The 17,633-nt window shown below is 42.2% G+C and overlaps 1 protein-coding gene across 3 annotated transcripts; it reads left to right on the top strand.

Moving 5' to 3' along the window:
• The first annotated feature begins 3,069 nt into the window (after positions 1 to 3,069).
• Positions 3,070 to 17,412, top strand: LOC139923227 (N-acetylglucosamine-1-phosphodiester alpha-N-acetylglucosaminidase-like). Of its 3 annotated transcripts, none has more exons than XR_013506943.1 (12): positions 3,070 to 3,209; positions 4,598 to 4,803; positions 5,517 to 5,784; positions 7,847 to 7,986; positions 8,403 to 8,511; positions 10,210 to 10,338; positions 12,181 to 12,386; positions 13,139 to 13,186; positions 13,642 to 13,758; positions 14,380 to 14,458; positions 15,116 to 15,486; positions 15,966 to 17,412. XR_013506943.1 is itself a non-coding variant. In XM_071913951.2 (11 exons), exons 1-11 carry the CDS (start codon positions 3,127 to 3,129, stop codon positions 15,303 to 15,305), a joined length of 1,575 nt encoding a protein of 524 aa, XP_071770052.2. In that variant the 5' UTR covers positions 3,070 to 3,126; the 3' UTR covers positions 15,306 to 17,412. The 3 variants fall into 3 exon arrangements, 1 of the variants encoding a protein (XP_071770052.2); XR_013506944.1 differs by having other exon boundaries at positions 15,962 to 17,412; XM_071913951.2 differs by having other exon boundaries at positions 15,116 to 17,412.
• Positions 17,413 to 17,633: the final 221 nt, after the last annotated feature.

Here is a 17,633-nt window from a genome sequence, read left to right as displayed (position 1 = left end):
TGTTTGTCCCATATCATTCTGTTATATGATTGATTTTTGATCAGTTAGTTCTAGTTAGGCTCCTTCTCTGTTGTGATAAAGGGCTGTAGAGATAATCCCTGTCCTGGAAACCAGCCCATAATGTTTGTGTGTCTGTGTTATCGCTCAAAGCCACTTTCAAGTGACCATGTAGACCGACTCAAAGTGACAAAACAAACTAAACTGTTTTCCAGATGCATCCGTCCGTCATCGAGGCCGGGAGCCGGTTACAAAGCACAGCAAGTAATTTACTGTTCAGCTGCCCTCTGTGTCCCAAACTGAAGACGTCCCGCGTCAAGACGGCCCAGAGACACCTGGACACACACATCACAAACGCCGTGCATTTCCAAGGTAAGACGATGAGCATTTCTATGGTTACCTGCAGAGGTGTGACCAAGTCAGCTTTGCTCGAGTCCCAAGTCAGTCTCAAGTTTTGAGGCACAAGTCTCAAGTCAAGTCCCGAGTCTAAATGTAGATTCCCAAGTCAATTCCATGTCATTAATGTCAAGTCTCAAGTCTTCTCTTCATGCATCAAGTCAAGTCTCAAGCAATTAAAATTGTGACTCGAGTCTGGCTCGAGTCCCCACCTCTGGTTACATGAAATGTAAAGGTGCACAGTCTGTTATTTGGCTTTTTTAAGGCATTTTTATGTAATTAAACTTCATAAAAAGGTAGAATTGTTGAAAATTGTGTAGTTGATCTAAAAAGTAACTTTTTATGTTTTCCAGCTGTAAAGTCATAACATTTAAAATTAAATTGGGTTTTTCTCTTGCAGACAAAATCATTTGTAGATGCAACCTGTCCTGCAGATATACGGGTCATTATCACTGCCCTTACTGCGCAAAAACAATTATGCGGAGAGAAGATATGACAATTCACGTGACAGCATGCCAAAACACATCTCACCCGGTGCCCCGCCCATCGGTGCCCCACCCATTGGTGCCCTGCCTATCGGTGCCCCGCCCATCGGTGCCCCCATCGGTGCCCCGCCCATCACCGCTCTCAACTCCCTGTGTTTCCAAAAAGATTTCAACGCCTGCTTCTACACTTAAGACGTTGCCAGAACCTCCCTCGGAGCCTCGCTCCCCCCTGGCTGTCCTGGAGGGTTGTAATGCATCAGCAGTGACTGTGGACCATACCTACACACTCCGTCCCTCTGCTTCACACCGGTCCGCTGCAGGTCCACCGGCGTCCTGCGAGCCGCCCCCAGCTCCACCTGCAGAGGCGTCCGCACCGCAGGCCTTCTCCCCCGAGGCGGCGGTCAGTACCGCTGCAGTGACCGCCGACGCTACAGAGGTCCCATCTTCACGTGTCAAATATCTAAAGTCGGTGACGTGTCCTCACTGCTCACTTTATCTTTACAAAAAGAACTTGGCTGTCCACATACAAAGGAAACACTCCAGGTCAAAAGGTGTTACAGCTGCACCGCATATTAAAAACGAATGTGTGGATGAGTCAATACAAAACACCGGGCAGAGACCATCTGACTCAGTGTGAGTCGGAGGACTGCCGGCCCAACAGAGCCTCCTGAGTCTCAGTCTGTGTGAGAGTGTCCGCTCACTGGGTTACTGCAGACAGACTGCATCTGCAGCTAGTGAGGAATTTCTTAAACCTGAGGTCCTTGAGGAAATGTGTCATTAAAGTTTCTTTGGAGAATCCAAGATGGCAGAAAAAAGAGGCAAATAGCAGCAGAGGCAGCCCATGTGTCATTCTCTGTGTTGGTGGAATTTGGAGGTTCAACCAAAAAAAACGTGTCTGTCTGTCCATGAGCTGAAAATACACCGCTTCTGTTGCTTTGGCAGAGTTATGGCCACATGACTGCAAAAAAAAAAAAAAATGTAAGGAACTCTTCTTGACTGTATCATCTACGGAATAGTCACTCTGTCCGTCTGTTATCGCTCTACCAGCAGATGTGTTGCTGCTTGAAAATATTCCTTGAACAGGTAAAAATAAATTGAATTCAATAGAGCATAATTGATGCACTGGTCATTTTTCTGCTATTTCAAGAATTTGTATTTATATTTTTTGTTTAAAGGTTAAATGTGTAATATTTCTGCTTTCCTGAAGCATAACATGACCAGTAAATATCAGCAGGTTCCTGAATGGTACAGACTGAAACAAAGTGAACAGATTTCTGCAGTCAGAGACACAGCAGCCTCCTGCCACAATGTTGAGATCATGTGCAAAATTAAAGATAGATACCGGTATCCTTATTACTTAATAGTACTAACTAGTAGTAGTAATGTGTAGTAATAACTCCATTGTTCCATAGTATGGAATTATGAGTAGGGGAAATTGTGGGTAAATATCATTTTGTTAAAAAGCAATACTTGCTTATTTTTAGAGGAATTGTGGAAACAGCATTATCAAATTTTACCAATTCAATTCCTCCAATTTGCTTGAAAAGTTTGTTGGGTCTGTGGAATCTGCAGAAGAGGATTAGGGCCAGGTCTGTCTGTGGGATGGACTGGCCGGTCTGGTCTGTCCAGGCCAGGGTCTAAAGTTACCTGACTTCCGCCCAGTGCATGCTGGGAAGGGCTCCAGACCCCCAGTGACCCTGGGAAGTGAGAGGATTGGGGCCACATGAAAAATGTATTTGAGTTCTTTGATTAATCTCAGAATTCTGAGAAAAGGTCTGACTTAATTCATAATTCTGATTTAAACTCCGAATTCAGACTTTATTGTCAGAATCTCAGAATTCTGACCGTAATCTCAAAATTCTGACTTCATTCTCAAAATTCTGACATTAATCTCAGAACCCAACTAATTTTTCACGTGCCCTCCTCTCTCTTCCCAGAGTCACTGGGGGGTCTGGAGCCTATCCCAGCATGCACTGGGCGGAAGTCAGGTAGACCCTGGCCCCCGACAGACCAGACCGGCCAGTCCAAAACACAGACAGATAGATACTGACAGTCAAACCCGTGGAGTCAGTAAACCTGTCTGTGGAATGTGGGAGGAATCCGGAGCGGAGGAACCACGGCAGAACATGCAGAACATGCAGAACATGCAGAACGGGCAGCCTGCTCGCAGAGAGAACCGACTCATCGAACCCGGGTCCGTCTGGCTGTGAGAGGCTGCAGCGCTAACGGCCACCGGGCCGCCGTCACCATGGCAACAAGCTCAGGGAAACGTCAGTTAGTGCGGCTCGTGCTGTGGTTGTGGTTTTGGCGGTCGGAGACCAGAAACACACGGTAAGACTGGTTTCTATATTACCGGTAGCTAGGTTAGCCGTTAGCCAAACCACACTTTGATTATAAGTTATGTCATTTGCGTCTGTGCCAGTGTTGTCTCTTTGGCATATGAATTACAGGGTTTAGTTAACTGGCTGATATACGAGAGTAACTTTTACTAATATTTAGTGTTAGTTAAAAAGGCTGATCGTGTCTTCAGGCCAGCATACCAAGCATGTTATTCATGGGAACTTGGCAGCAGTTACAGCATTCAAATTCTCAGCAGGGGTTCTTGAATGCAAAGGCCACAAATATGACTAACACACACACACACACACACATACAGCCATGCATACATACATACATACATACATGCAACTTAAAGCAGTACTCCACTTAGTTTTATCATGGGGGCTATTCGGCAGTTAACCACCATGAAAACCAGAATATATACTCACCAAGATCAGATGCAGCTGGACGAGTTTGTAGAGTTTGGATTTTACTTCCCATTCATTTGAATGAGGCCACGAAAATATCCTGACCCCAGTCATATCTCATATTCTGATATTTGTTGACGTGAAGAATAATCTGTGTGGCATAGTTAGTGGGGGAAAGATGACTATCTGCGTAAATCATACTGAACAGCAACCAACATGTTTTAAAGAAATCAAAAGAAATTTAGCCTAGTTTGGAAAAAGTATAGAAATTTGAAATTTAAACTGTGTTGGAACCCTATAACGAACACACACACACACACACACACGCAAGGAAATCGCACTGTGACTTGTCTAGGTTTTTTTTATTTCTTATTGCAACAATATTCAGTTCACTTTAGCTGTGCTGTGGCTGACCAGAACAAAGGTAAGGGTAGCAAACATTTATCCAGTTTCATTCTTTTTGCTTTGAATTAATGTCATCAAAATCAGGCATATAATATGTCCTGTCTTAACAATGTGCCAGAGAAACTACCAGTTTCTATAAAGAGGTTGTTAGTGTGGCCAAAAGGCGGGGGTACCTGCAGTTTTCATCATTTTCCACAGTTTCTATAACCAGTGTTCTATAAACAGTCACTCTTCTCTAACCAGCAACATCACTTTGCATTTCTCACATACTTTTAAATGTCACGGACAGTTTGGAAAATTCCATTTAACTGTTACACAACCAGGTAGTTGCAGAAACAATCTTTTCCAAGGGAGACCTTGCCAAGAAAGCAGCATCATCACAAATATATCAGTTGTGGACAAACAGCATCCAACGTGGTACATGAAAAAAATACCGCTGCTGTTGTGTGTTTGGAGGGAGATCTTGGCGTGGCGGTCCTGAGATCGCATAACAGCACTTTGTGACAAACCTGTCTGTTAAAAGCACTTTGTAAACACGTTTGTCTGGACTTGTCTTCCTCTCTGTAGAGTCTCTCTGGACGATGACCTGCTGCTGCCGTACGCCCGCGGCCACGGCCCCTCCCACTCCCACCGCCACGTCAGGGACTGCCAGCCCGTCGTCCACGGCAGCGTCACCTATGAGACCTGGCCTTCCAGCAACCATACTGGGCTGCCGGTGGCCGAGTCCTCCATCTTCATAACGGACGTCCCGGACAGCTCCCGATTGGTCTACGGTCAGTTTATTCCTCAAGTACAATAAGCACACAGGAGTTTGTCTAGGTGACATTGGAGACTCATTGACAACTAATACAGTAATACAACAGGACCTCACATACTCATTGCATGTTTACCATGCAATGTTAATATTTGGGCAGCACACCAAGTACATTTTGTTTTGAATTAATTTCGGGTGCCATAATGCATAAAGCTGGCGATTCCGCCGATGTCGTTTTCAAACAATCAAGTGCCGAAAGTGTGTTCGTGAACTACAATGACCATAATTCATTGCACCTACGATGCAGTGCATCTGTGCTCCTTGGAGTCGCAGTGTGTCTGTGCCGACACAAACTGACTGGAGAGACAGTTTGAAACAGCCTCGATGATCAGATGGAAGTATAATAGTCAGCTACTGTTGCAGTGCCATCAGCTTAAACTAGATGGAGACTCTAGTGCCTGAAAAAATATAAGTTACTGGGCTGAAACGTCATCAATAACTAACAAGTCGTCAATAACTAACCCCTCTTTCCCCCCTAATGCCACCTAAGTAAACTGACAACCTGTGGGAAACACTGCATACTCATATTTGCAATATCTCCATTTACTCAGTAGTGGGTTTGTGTAGATCCAGTTGTTGATGTTTGACATCAACTCTGCTGCTGCAACGGTTCAATTTCCCCTCTGGGAATATTTAACTTTCCTCTCATCCTGGTGCGTCTCCCTGTCCCAGGTCACATGACGGTGGTCCACGACCCTCTGAGGACGGTGTCGGTGTTGGAGCCGGGCGGGCCGGGCGGCTGTGGGAGAAAACAGCGGGCGCCGGTGGAGGAGACGGCCGAGGCCGCCGGGTGTCTGTACGCCCAGAATGCCGGCTTCTTCAACACCAAGAAAGGCCAGTGTCTGGGCAACGTGGTGAGCGACGGCAGGCTGGTGAGGGACAGCGGGGGGGTGCAGAACGCCCAGTTTGGCATCAGGAGGGACGGCACCCTGGTGTTTGGGTAAGAGGAACACTGACAAAAAATCATATTTGATCACAAAGAGGAAAAGATACCAGAAGCACTTCAGGTATCCTCAAACAACCGTCCAGACACTCATGTGAGTTTGTAAGTTGGCCCATTGGTCTCCTTACCCAACATGTGAGGCGAGGACTGGCACCAAAATCATCTCTGTGTCTCTGGTAGATCGCTCTGTCCGGTGCGCATGCTAACATTTAACATACAGTATGTTAAGTAATTGTAGGTGATTAGCACTGGACTTGGATTTTCACGTGTGGTCATAATATTTCCTTGTCTTTCTTTCATTTTGTGATTAACTTGACTTAACTTGTGATTGTGGTATGAACCGTGATACATGTGGACATATTTTTTTTATATATTTGCATTTCTAAATACTTAAAACTGGCGGCCACAGTGATCCATCAGAAAACAGACAGAATTGTTGGCAGACAGATTTTCACTCTCTTTCACCTGCCTCCTCTCAGTGAAAGTCATGTTTTTGATCTGAAGTAAACCACATTTGTAGTGGACTGACTTTGTTGGCACACACCAGTAACTTGTAACTGGTCATCAGCTCCCATTGTTTTCAAAAATACATTTAATTTTGGTGTAAAATTCTTTGCTGAGTCTTGCATTGTTTCCATCTGTTTTGCTGTCTTCTGTGTAGTGTATCAATGATATCAGAAGATAAATAAATACTTTTGCTGTACCTCTAGTTTCTTTATGCTAGCTAAAGCTAGCAAGCTCCGCTAATTGTACCGTTCAATAAAAGACTGCTATCTGACACAGATAATACCATATTACTGGTTTACCCTATATGACCCATAAACTGACGGATGAGTGTTTCAAAATGCTAAACTTGTTCAACTTGTCCAACTTGTTCATCTCAGAGACAGATCAACCTTCTGGGCTGGTTTCCAGCTCCTCTGGCCCAGCCAAAAACAGTAGTCTCGCAATGTCAGAGCCAAATCCACCATTTTACCCAAATCTCACTTTGGGTCAGGGAAATATCTACCCCCTTTTCTTGCATTAAACTTCCCAGTGGGGAGAAGAACATTCCAGTTGAGTTTGTTATTAAAATGCAGATGTCGGTTTTAGACTCTGTCATGCCTCAGGTTTGTGCTGACATCATATTACAGAGATGAAGCCTTTGTAGAAGCTGTTTACAGCAGTTAGATGTGTTAGCATGTCCGCTAACAGGCTACGGAAAAAAAGCGTCTTTGCTTGATTCTGATTGGTGTAAGAAATGAAATGAATATTGTGCTTTTTATATGAATATCACACTTTGTTCTTTGTTCTCAGAGTAGAGTGTCTTTTCTTCTCTTCGTACCATAATGATGTAATCAGTGCATGTATGCGTGTACGTGTACTATATATGGTTATGTGTGGTTTTGAGTGATTCTATAGGTGGATACGCAGTTAAAAGTTTTGAGCCAAGTAGGTTTGGCTATGGGCCAAGATTTATAGTTTTGTTTACTTTAACCTATATAAGTGGATCCTCAACTCCGTTCTTGGTCACTTCTTTGTTGCTTAGCTGGAAATTGGTCATCCGTTTCCTTTGCTTTCTCTGCCCCTTTTGTGTGAAATGGGTAGGGATATTTAACAAGGGAGTTGATGAAAATGCTGATATGTGAGTAGATGTAGTAGTGATGACATGCGATGAAAGTACATACCCAAATATATGCTTCCACAGTATGTGGGGATGAAGTATTTTTAAACTGTACTGTAGTTTTTTCAGAGCTAGTTTCTGCTGACTGGTTTAGTCACATGCGATGTGTACACACAGTTACAGTTGTGTACACTTCCTCTTTCTACTGTGCTGCAAACACTCTGTTCCCATGCTCACACTGTGTTCTTCCTCTATCTTATCTTTCTCTTTCCCTCACCACCCAGCTATTTGTCATAAGTCATCGAAAATTAAGCGCTGGTTGATTTCGTCCATTAGTTACAATGTGGACACAGTTTGTCTCTCTTCTGTCTACCATGCACTGTCTGTACCTCTTGTTTCCCTAAAGGGATCTAAAAACCGTCACATTATTATAATATTATCTGCCTGTTCCCTCAGATATCTGTCGCAGGAGGACGTTCTGGAGCGGTCCAACCCGTTCGTCCAGCTCATCAGTGGTGTGGTGTGGCTGCTGAGGGACGGCCAGATCTACATCAACCAGAGCATGGAGGCCGAGTGTGACAAGACAAACGAGATGGGTATATTATCCACAAGGAAAACACACAAGGGATTATAGGCTCAGTGACAAACATTTTGCTCACATTTACTTTTTTTTTTTTTGAGTTTTACATAGAAACACTGAATCCATAAAAGAGCACATTTGGACACGTGGACAAGACAAAGTACAAAGAAACTTTAAAGATTTAAAGGAATTAAAAGATCAACAGAATAGAATTTGAAAAAGGTACATATAAAAAACACAGGCCTACTTGGACCACTAGTGCTAATACACTGGATACATGTACTGCTTCTCAAATTTTGTCATGTGCAGGACAACAAAACAAAAAAGGCCAGGGATTCCCATTTGACACAGATTTTTTGTTTAGATTTTAACATAAGCCCTGCTGAGATCTTTTAATGTTGAACGTAAATCACTCGTTTCATGCTCTGACAGAGACGTTCCGCTACTTTGTGGATATACTGTCGGCCCGGACGGTGGTGGGACACGACGCAGAGGGGAACCTGATCCTGTTCCATATCGATGGACAGACCAAAGAGAGGGGGTGAGAGACAGACAGGAGAACACAAGCATTTTACATTTTAGGCATTTACCTGATGCCCTTATATTCAGATTAACTAACAGTGAACGAGCAGGTGAGCGTTCAGCACTTTGTCTACACATGGCTGTTGAGGGACGTATCGGCTGTCGCAGGGATTGGACCTGTGACCTACTCTTTATGGGAGGGTCTCCGTTTCAGGGTGGGAAGTTTCTATCAGCTGAATGCTCATGGTTTGCCTGAGGTTGGTAAGTTACTCTACCAGTCACTTTGGCAGGTAACCAGACTTCATTTGGAGCAACTATTCTCATGTAAATATGTAGTTGTAGTTGACCCTAACCCTAGTGAAAATGTTTGGTGAATTTTGAGATTCAACAGCTAGTGCTTCTTCAGAGGAGAGAGAGAGAGAGAGAGAGACAGAGGTGTGGGTGTGGGAAAACGATATGATAATTTATGCCATTAATCTGAAGTGGCTCAGATATCTGAACACTATGTTGCTGCAGTGGGAATTACCTATCTAGGGTTTGATGTTACACTACTGACATGGAATTCACACAATGGTGTGAAGAGTAGTGTGTGCAGTTTATTTAAAGCCCTCATCCCAAATGTATTTTTTCATATGAATAAAGACAAATTGTCACAGATTCTTGAAGTGTTTGACTTTATCATGTAAAATAAGCTTTGTGCAAATTTCATAACCAACACAGAACACATGCCAGTTTTATGTCACTGTTTACAAGTATTACCAGTGTAAACAAGCTTTTTACAACCTCAGAATCCATCCTCAGCCAAACTCGTGTTAGGTTGACACATATAGTAAGTCCTTAAATCAAAAATCTCAGACAATCATTTTGAGAACAGAAACATGTTGTCAAACCAGTAAATCAAAAAGCTAGTTTAAAGACAGTGTTTCAACAGAGGGCGCTATTTTGCAATTTCAGCTTTGGGCTTTAAAAGTGAAATGAAAGAGAATAAAGACAGATAGAGATTGTGGGGCCTTTAATAGATAAGAAGATTTAGAGAGATGGATAGATGGAAAGCTTCACAGGAAGAGAGAGCAGCATCGTGAGATAATGGCGTGATGCTGTTGGAGGTAAAGATGGGAAGATAAAAGAGATGTAGGTGCAAGAGAAAGATGTATAGAAATGGAATGGGGGGAGAGAAAAACAACAGTGATCGCAAAAGTGATGAATAGTGATGTGGTGAAAGGGGGAAGTGCCATTTTAGCTTCTGAAAGGGGAAGTGGGTGAGCTGCACTGACACTATTAGGCTCACCCCACCTTCACCAATCAATTCTATTGATCTGACTCTCCTTACACCCCAATGCAGTGACCCTACAGACCTGGAGGTGAATGTGTTTGTGTTAGGCAGGGGCCACAATCATCCATCAGAAAATATAATTATTGACTAATAGATTTCTGTCCACTGGGCTATTTTGGAAAATCAACATGGCGGCGAGGCAGAAGAACAGGAAGCTTTGCTCATAACGGAGCTACTTGATAGAAAAATGAAGAAACAGACTCTACAGTATAAATTCAATAAGAAACTGAGCTGGAAAACCTCCAGTCAGCCCAACGTTACCAGGCTTTCTCTGTTTTATCTTTGTTTTGGTCGTCGTCTCTGTGTTCACGTCCAGATATTATTTAGATTTGTTTAACTGGTTTACTGTTTTTTCCACTCCTCTTGTTTTGTCTGTCTGAACAGTATGAATCTTTGGGAGGTGGCAGAGTTCCTGAAGAAGTATGGAGTGGTCAATGCTATCAATCTGGACGGAGGCGGGTCCTCCACATTTGTGATTAAAGGCTCATTGGCCAGCTACCCTCCTGATCTTTGGTGAGCCAATTAAACACAAGTTAGTGTGATTCCATCATACGTGTTGATTAATATCTTAACCACTCTTGGCTGTCTGTAGTCCTTCACTATATGTGAGGCCTTGTTGTGTGTCTGTATATGTACTGTGTTAGTGACGTCACCAAGACAACTTCCTCTATACATAATGAAAATGATTGATCTGATTGCCTTGGTTGTATTGCCTGTTAGTCGGTCAGTTAGTCAGTTAGTCAGTTAGTCTGTTAGTTATCTAGTTAGTCAGGTAGTTAGATTGGTAGTCAGTTAGTCAGTCAGTTAGTTATCTAATGTGAGGTAACATTAGTTAGTTAGTCAGTCAGTAGTTAGTTAGCTAGGTAGTCAGTTAGCTAGGTAGTCAATTAGTCAGTTAGCTACTTAGTTAGCTAGGTAGGTAGTTAGTCAGTTAGTTACTTAGTTACTTAGTCAGTTAGCTAGGTAGTTAGTCAGTTAGTTAGCTAGGTAGTCAGTCAGTTAGCTAACATTAGGTAACGTTAGTCAGTTAGTTAGTCAGTCATTAGTTAGTTAGCTAGTTAGTCAGTTAGCTAGGTATTTAGTCAGTTAGTTAGCTAGGTAGTTAGTCAATTAGTTAGCTAATTAGTCAGTTAGTTAGCTAGGTAGTTAGTCAGTTGGCTAGTTAGTTAGCCAGTTATCGCTAGGTAGTTAGTCAGTTAGTTAGCTAGGTAGTTAGTTACTTCCTATGTTAGTTTCCCCCCACGACAAACTCCTTCCATTAGTTGGGGGGTTGGTTCATTTGTTTGTTTACCTGTTTGACATGCAATATTTCAGACACCGCTGATCAGATTTTGATGAAACTTGGCAAAATGATGCATCCCACCGCTGCATTCCAACTTTTTCAAGAATGACACTGATTGGCCAAGGGGGGCGCTACAGTTACAGCATTTGTTTAAGGGTTAAGGGTTGTGCTACTTGTGCGGGCAACACTATCAACAAGCCACCAGAAGTCCATTAATTTCCTGCAGAGCTGAGCGACCAGGGAAACGTGTCGCCACAGCTGAACTTTTCGCCGTCAACAGCCAATCAGATTTCTGCACTTCCTCGTTTCCTTACTGATGTGATTGTGTTTCATGAACAGTAGTTCAAGATTGAGAACTTGAGAAGCTGATTCCAGCCGTTCAAAACTTCCCAGTTCTCTACAACGTTTATTTGAAAGAGACTGGATTGTTTGCAGACATGTTTATTTGTGGACATGTACTGTAATCAAATCATGACGTTAGCCTTGCAGGAGTGATGTTGCCCATAGCAGGAGTAACTTACCAACACATTGATGGTTGCTATGTTACAGTATATGAATGGCCCAGTTATGGGTCTGTTGTTTTTGATGCTGCTCTTTTTGCTGGGTTATTTCTTTTTAAATGTGGTGGAAATATTGATCATGTGATGGGACAGTAAGGTGATGGGATGGACCCACCGCCTGCCGTCTCTTCTTTGGGTCAAAACTCCCGTCTCTCCGCTGGCTGGACCGCAGACAGGACGGGAGTGAGACAATGTGCTGGGCTTATCCCGTAAGTGACAAACATCTAGTTTTCTTCAAACAATAAATCGATAAAAGCGATTTACACTAACAGACACCTGACCTCTCTTCTATGGTTCTTACCTTGCTTTATATTTCTTGTCTTGCTATTATTGCTTTTGCTCTTGATTAGATTTTGTTTTACTCCTTTGTAAAGCATTTTGGAACTGTGTTTTGAAAAGTGCTATATAGTTAAATATTGTTATTATTGCTATTATGCGATTCTGACTGATCTCATCTCCCTTTTGTCCTTCCACCCCTCTTTCCTCTCTTTCCTCTCCTTCCTCCCTTCTCAGTGTCCCGGACAGTAGGTGGCGCTGTGCCCGGCCCGTCTCCACCATCCTGTGCGTCCACCAGCGGCGCTGCCGGCCGGCGGACTGCAGCGGGAACGGGGACTGTGTGGACGGACGCTGTCGGTGCCAGGAGGGCTGGCAGGGTGCTGCCTGTGACACCCTGCTGTGCCGACCGCCAGCCTGCGGCACCCATGGAGTCTGTACTGCCAGTGAGTGTTGAGCTGGAGAACCAGGACTCAGTTGGACAAGAGGGATTGTGTTGGGGATTAGAGTTTGACCTGTATGGGTTTTTGAAGGCCAATATTTTTGTGATTGAAGTCGCCAGTAGCCAATGTTTTGTGGTGATATTCAACATCTTTAAAGCTGCATTAAGTAATCTATGACTTTATCATCACTTGTCGGTGATCAGAAACAGAGTACCGGCCGGAATGTGAGTTTTGAAAGTCAGAAATCTCAGCACCTGGCCAAGTTATCGTTGACTTCTGCAGACATATTATGGTCATTTTGTGCAGTAAAAATCAGACTTATTGTCTTATTAAATTTGACCATTTTCATGGCAAAAAATCCAAAATCACAAGGATTCAGTGTTTCCCCCAGATTTTTATTCTTGCCAGGTTGGAAAAGACTGAAACAGCATTTAATCCATGGAACACTAAAACTCTCTAAGTGTAATTTCTCCATAACAATATATCTGGTCAGCTAACCATCACTGTCTTGTTGTTAACACATCTGATTAGCACACTAGCTAACATATTTAGTAGCAGCTAGCGTTTGTTCAGGTTAACTGAGCTGACTCTTCTCAAGCTACAACTCAGAGTGTTTTGGAGTAGAGACTAGGGCTAAAGACAAGACAGTTTACTGTGTCACAGTAACCAAATCCACCTTATCACACTATTCACTTTTACTGAGAACGTTACTGAATGGATCTACTGCCACAAAGTCAAAAAAACGTCTGTTGCAGATGGCTGTGTGTGTGATCCTGGATGGAGAGGAAAGAGCTGCGGCCAAGGTAATAAGTAGCCTCATCTGGTCACACACACACAAACACACACACTGTTCACACACAGAATCCTCTGTTACCAAAGCAATGTAATATGTTAGTTGAAGTCATATTATAAATTCAATTCAACAAGTCAATTCTCTCTCTCTCTCTCTCTCTGTCTGTCTCTCTCTCTCTCTCTCTGTCTGTCTGTCTCTCTCTCTCTCTCTCTCTCTGTCTGTCTCTCTCTCTATCTCTCTCTCTGTCTGTCTGTCTCTCTCCCTCTCTCTGTCTGTCTCTCTCTCTATCTCTCTCTCTCTGTCTGTCTGTCTCTCTCTCTCTCTCTGTCTCTCTCTCTCTCTCTGTCTGTCTCTCTCTCTATCTCTCTCTCTCTGTCTGTCTGTCTCTCTCCCTCTCTCTGTCTGTCTCTCTCTGTCTCTCTCTCTCTCTCTCTCTCTCTCTCTCTCTCTCTCTCTCTCCCTCAGTGTGTCCTCTGGGTTTCTATGGTCGGTCCTGTGCTGAGGAGTGTCAGTGTGACGGTCAGTGTCCATGTGACCCGGTGACAGGAAGCTGCACCACCAAGACCTATACATTAAACAGAGGTAAACACACACACACACACACACACGCACATGTTGTTACTGGGAAAAAGTAATAAATCACACATTACTTGTTACTTTTCTTAAAATTAATGAATTACTTTACTTATTACTCCCTGAGAAAAGTAATTAGTTACTCTACTCTTTACATTACTTTTGCGTTCCCCCCTAAAACGATTGTGCCAGTCTTCCTTGCGTTCAATGGGTTGATAAATATTACAGCAGAAGAATCTAAATAATGACAGACACTAAATCTGTCTTTAAGGTTTTTAATACAGACAGAGCTGCAGCATTAAATTCAGACTTTCTGAGTCATATTTCCACTTTGTCGCTCTGCTGTGATTCTGATATTTCTGACAGACTTGAAGGCAGCAGAAGACGATGGGAATATGTCATAGATATTACACCAATAAAGAGTTAAAGAGGCTGAAGAATGAAATGCAAATAACGGCTGATCAGTTAGTTCAGTGACTGTAATGTGATTCCTGAAACTGGAGCAGTAATGTCTTACTTTACTCTGTTACAGGAAAAAGTAATGTGATTACAGTAACTCATTACTTTGTAATGCGTTACCTCCAACACTGGTTGTCATGACAGTATGTTGTGTTGCTCTTCTCTCCACAGCTGGACACTGTCTGGCCAGACAGATGTTTACAGCATGGAGAGCGGAGGAGACTCACAGAAACAAGCCTTATCTAGATGAGTAAGTGTCAGTTTTAATTGCTTGACTTGACTGGTGTTCTGGTTCTGGTGACTTGGGACTTGACTTTGACTTGAAAAGGTTTCTAAAGTCTTGACTTGAGATCTTGTGTTTGTGTAAATGACTTAGATTGAAAGTGATGAGATTTGTTCCAGCAGACGACTGAATTTAAATTCTGTTTTCTGAATTTGTATGGAATGACTGAATTTATTGAAGTTGAAACTGATTATAGAAATCAAACTCATGATGCTCTTACCAAGTTTTTATCCTATTAAAACCATATTGCATTGAAAAGTTTAGTTTTCTTTAAGATATTAAATTGATACTGGACTCTTGATTTGTTCTGACTTGACTTGCTGTTCTACATTTAGACTTGAGACTTGACATTAATGACATGGACTTGACTTGGACTTGACTTGGTAATCTACATTTAGACTTGGGACTTGACTTGAGACTTGTGCCTCAAGACTTGCGACTGCCTTGGGACTCGAGCAAAGCTGACTTGGTCACACACCTTGGCCTTGCTATCTTTACATCATAAGAGCCACAACTGACATCAGTCTGTTGGCTTTACTGTGATGTCCTCATGACTTTAGTTATTCTTAACGGATTGTAAACTCATCAAACAAATCAAGTCTAAGCTCCTCCCCCTCTCTCCAGGCGGACATGGCTGATAATCACCGTCTCCCTCGCCTCTCTGCTGTTGGTCAGAGTGGTGGGTCACTTCATGCGGGCGTGTCGGAGGTCGGTGTCGGGCCGCCTCTCTGTGCGCCGCGACTACTGCTATGTTCCACAGATCGACATCAACAGACACGCGTCGCACGCCAGGGTCGACGTCGAGGGGTCGTGACCCGGGAAAGGCGAGTCGGAATTGGACGACTCCAACTCTCAGCCGCGCTCCGGCTGGGGGTCGCAGCTGTCGGCGGGACCGAGGAGCCTTACTGGTTTATTGATCCCCCAAGGAGGAAACGAGGAAACTAAAACTGCATCAACAGAAAATCCAAGTTCCGCCCACACTGTTTGATTGACAGGTGATTTCTGGGAAGTGCAATTTTGATTGAAAATCCTGCTGAAATGTACAATACAACATTACTGTGATATTAGTCTTTTGATAGGGCATCACCGACCTCTACGAACCAGTAATCCCTTAAAATAACCTTACATTTACATGAATTCACATGAATTTAATTAAAATCATTGAGGATAACACAAAACTTTCCAAAACTTATTTCCAATGTGATCCTCTTTTAAATCACTAAGGCTAAGAAAACATGTCACTGGCTGGCTGAGAGTTCATACCAGAAAACAAATCCAATAAATAATTATATAAAAATCAGACATCTAAAATGAACTTTCTAATTACAATTTTCAAACAAAAGCTAGAAATGTGAATATTTCCCATGAGGGATGTTAAATGAGTGGTTCACCCTCAACACTACTCAACATACGCCTCTTTACCTTCATCTAAAAGACCTTAAACTGAGTCTTTGAATCTCTTGATGAAAGGAAGAAAGCAAACAGAGAAGACCTTGATGTTTCCATTCCAGCTCCACCGATACCAGACGGGCAGGATGAGGTTTTCAGCTTGTTGCCATGACGAACTTTGAACCCTAACCAGGAGGATCCTGGCTTTCAGAACAACCAAACCCTCCTGTGGTTACGAAGCTTTTATCAGATGACTTGATGTGAACACGCAGGTTTTTAGACGCTGTTTTCTGATTATGCACTGAGCTTCATGTTATTATTATCTGAATGTGAAATGACTATGAGGTTAAGGTGCAGACTAAGTGAATGTGGGAGACAGGAACTTTCCATTAATTTCCACTCTAGTGTCTGTGAATCAACCCATGAATAAATCCCTTATAAACCCATGATACTAACCTTACTTTTTTAAAGCTATATTATGATTAATGCATAATTAATGTTAATGTAATGGAGAAATTAAGAACATCTCAGGGATAAAATTAAGGGGTTTGGTTTCGCAGTGTATAGCATCACACAACATTTTTTTATGATTTTTTTTAATTATTTTTTTTATTGCTTTTGTTTTTCTTTTTTGTTGCCTTTATTGTTTTACTGTTTATATTCTACTTTTATGTTTCTATCCTGTTTTTCTTTGCTGTATCTTACTACTTTTGCTGCTGCCACCATCCAGTTTCCCCACAGGGATCAATACAGTTTTATCTTATTTGAGATTTAAATCAGATTTAATTTTGGGAGGATTTTCAACCATAGCAGATAAACAGAGAACTGCAGCCCGTTTTCTGATGCCAAGATTATCAGGATGGATTCAAATTCACTCCAAAGTTTATTGTATGTCAAGAATTCTTACTGTGCAAAACGAAAATTGTGCAATTTGTAGAAGCAAGAAATTCTAATTTATATAGTTGTGGGTCATGAGTGCATGTATATTTGTATTATTATTATAATTTTATGTTCTGATTGTATAGGGAATGTACATTGTATTGATTTCAAAAGATTTAATTAATACAAAAACACTAACAAAGTGAAAATATAATATATGAATTTATGTAAGGAGGAACATCTGCCAAATTATTTTTTTTTTGTTTGTGTTTTTTCAAATGTTCTTTTCACAGCATGTGTTCATATTGATAACCATATTGATCTATGCCATTTGTCTGATGTCATGCTACATTTCCTTGAGTTCATGCTGAGGCGAAGTGAACACGTCATGAGTCAGGAGGTCCAGTCATATGACAGTCCTCGCTGCGTCGAGCTCCCCACAGTTAGCAAGAACAAGACCGGAAATGCCGAATGTTGCCTTCAAAATAAAAGTGTAAACTCAATAGCATGTACAGAATATTGTATCTCGCATGGGCCTAAAGGGATACGACTAAATGCTATGAAAATCACATATTGGGGAAAACACAGTATATTCACAACAAATGTTAATTCACTGTGGATTCCTCCCTCATTAAATAAGTTAAATTCTTCAATTCCTCTTTGGCAGTGGCATCAGTTCACCAAACCCTAAACCAGTTTATATCCATTACATTTCTGGAGACAAGGTAGAGCATTGACTGATGATGGAAAAGATATTATTATTTGGTTAATATGATAAAAATTTGCAGATGTCAGCCACAATCTTGCTAGTCAAGTCAACTTTATTGATATAGCACCTTAAACACAAAACACTTTGTTACAAAGCACTTCACAA

Source organism: Centroberyx gerrardi, chromosome 12 (genome assembly GCF_048128805.1).
Source record: "Centroberyx gerrardi isolate f3 chromosome 12, fCenGer3.hap1.cur.20231027, whole genome shotgun sequence".
NCBI lineage: Eukaryota > Metazoa > Chordata > Actinopteri > Beryciformes > Berycidae > Centroberyx > Centroberyx gerrardi.
Note: the sequence above shows the minus strand (reverse complement) of the source record. Positions and strands in the feature narration are given on the sequence as shown.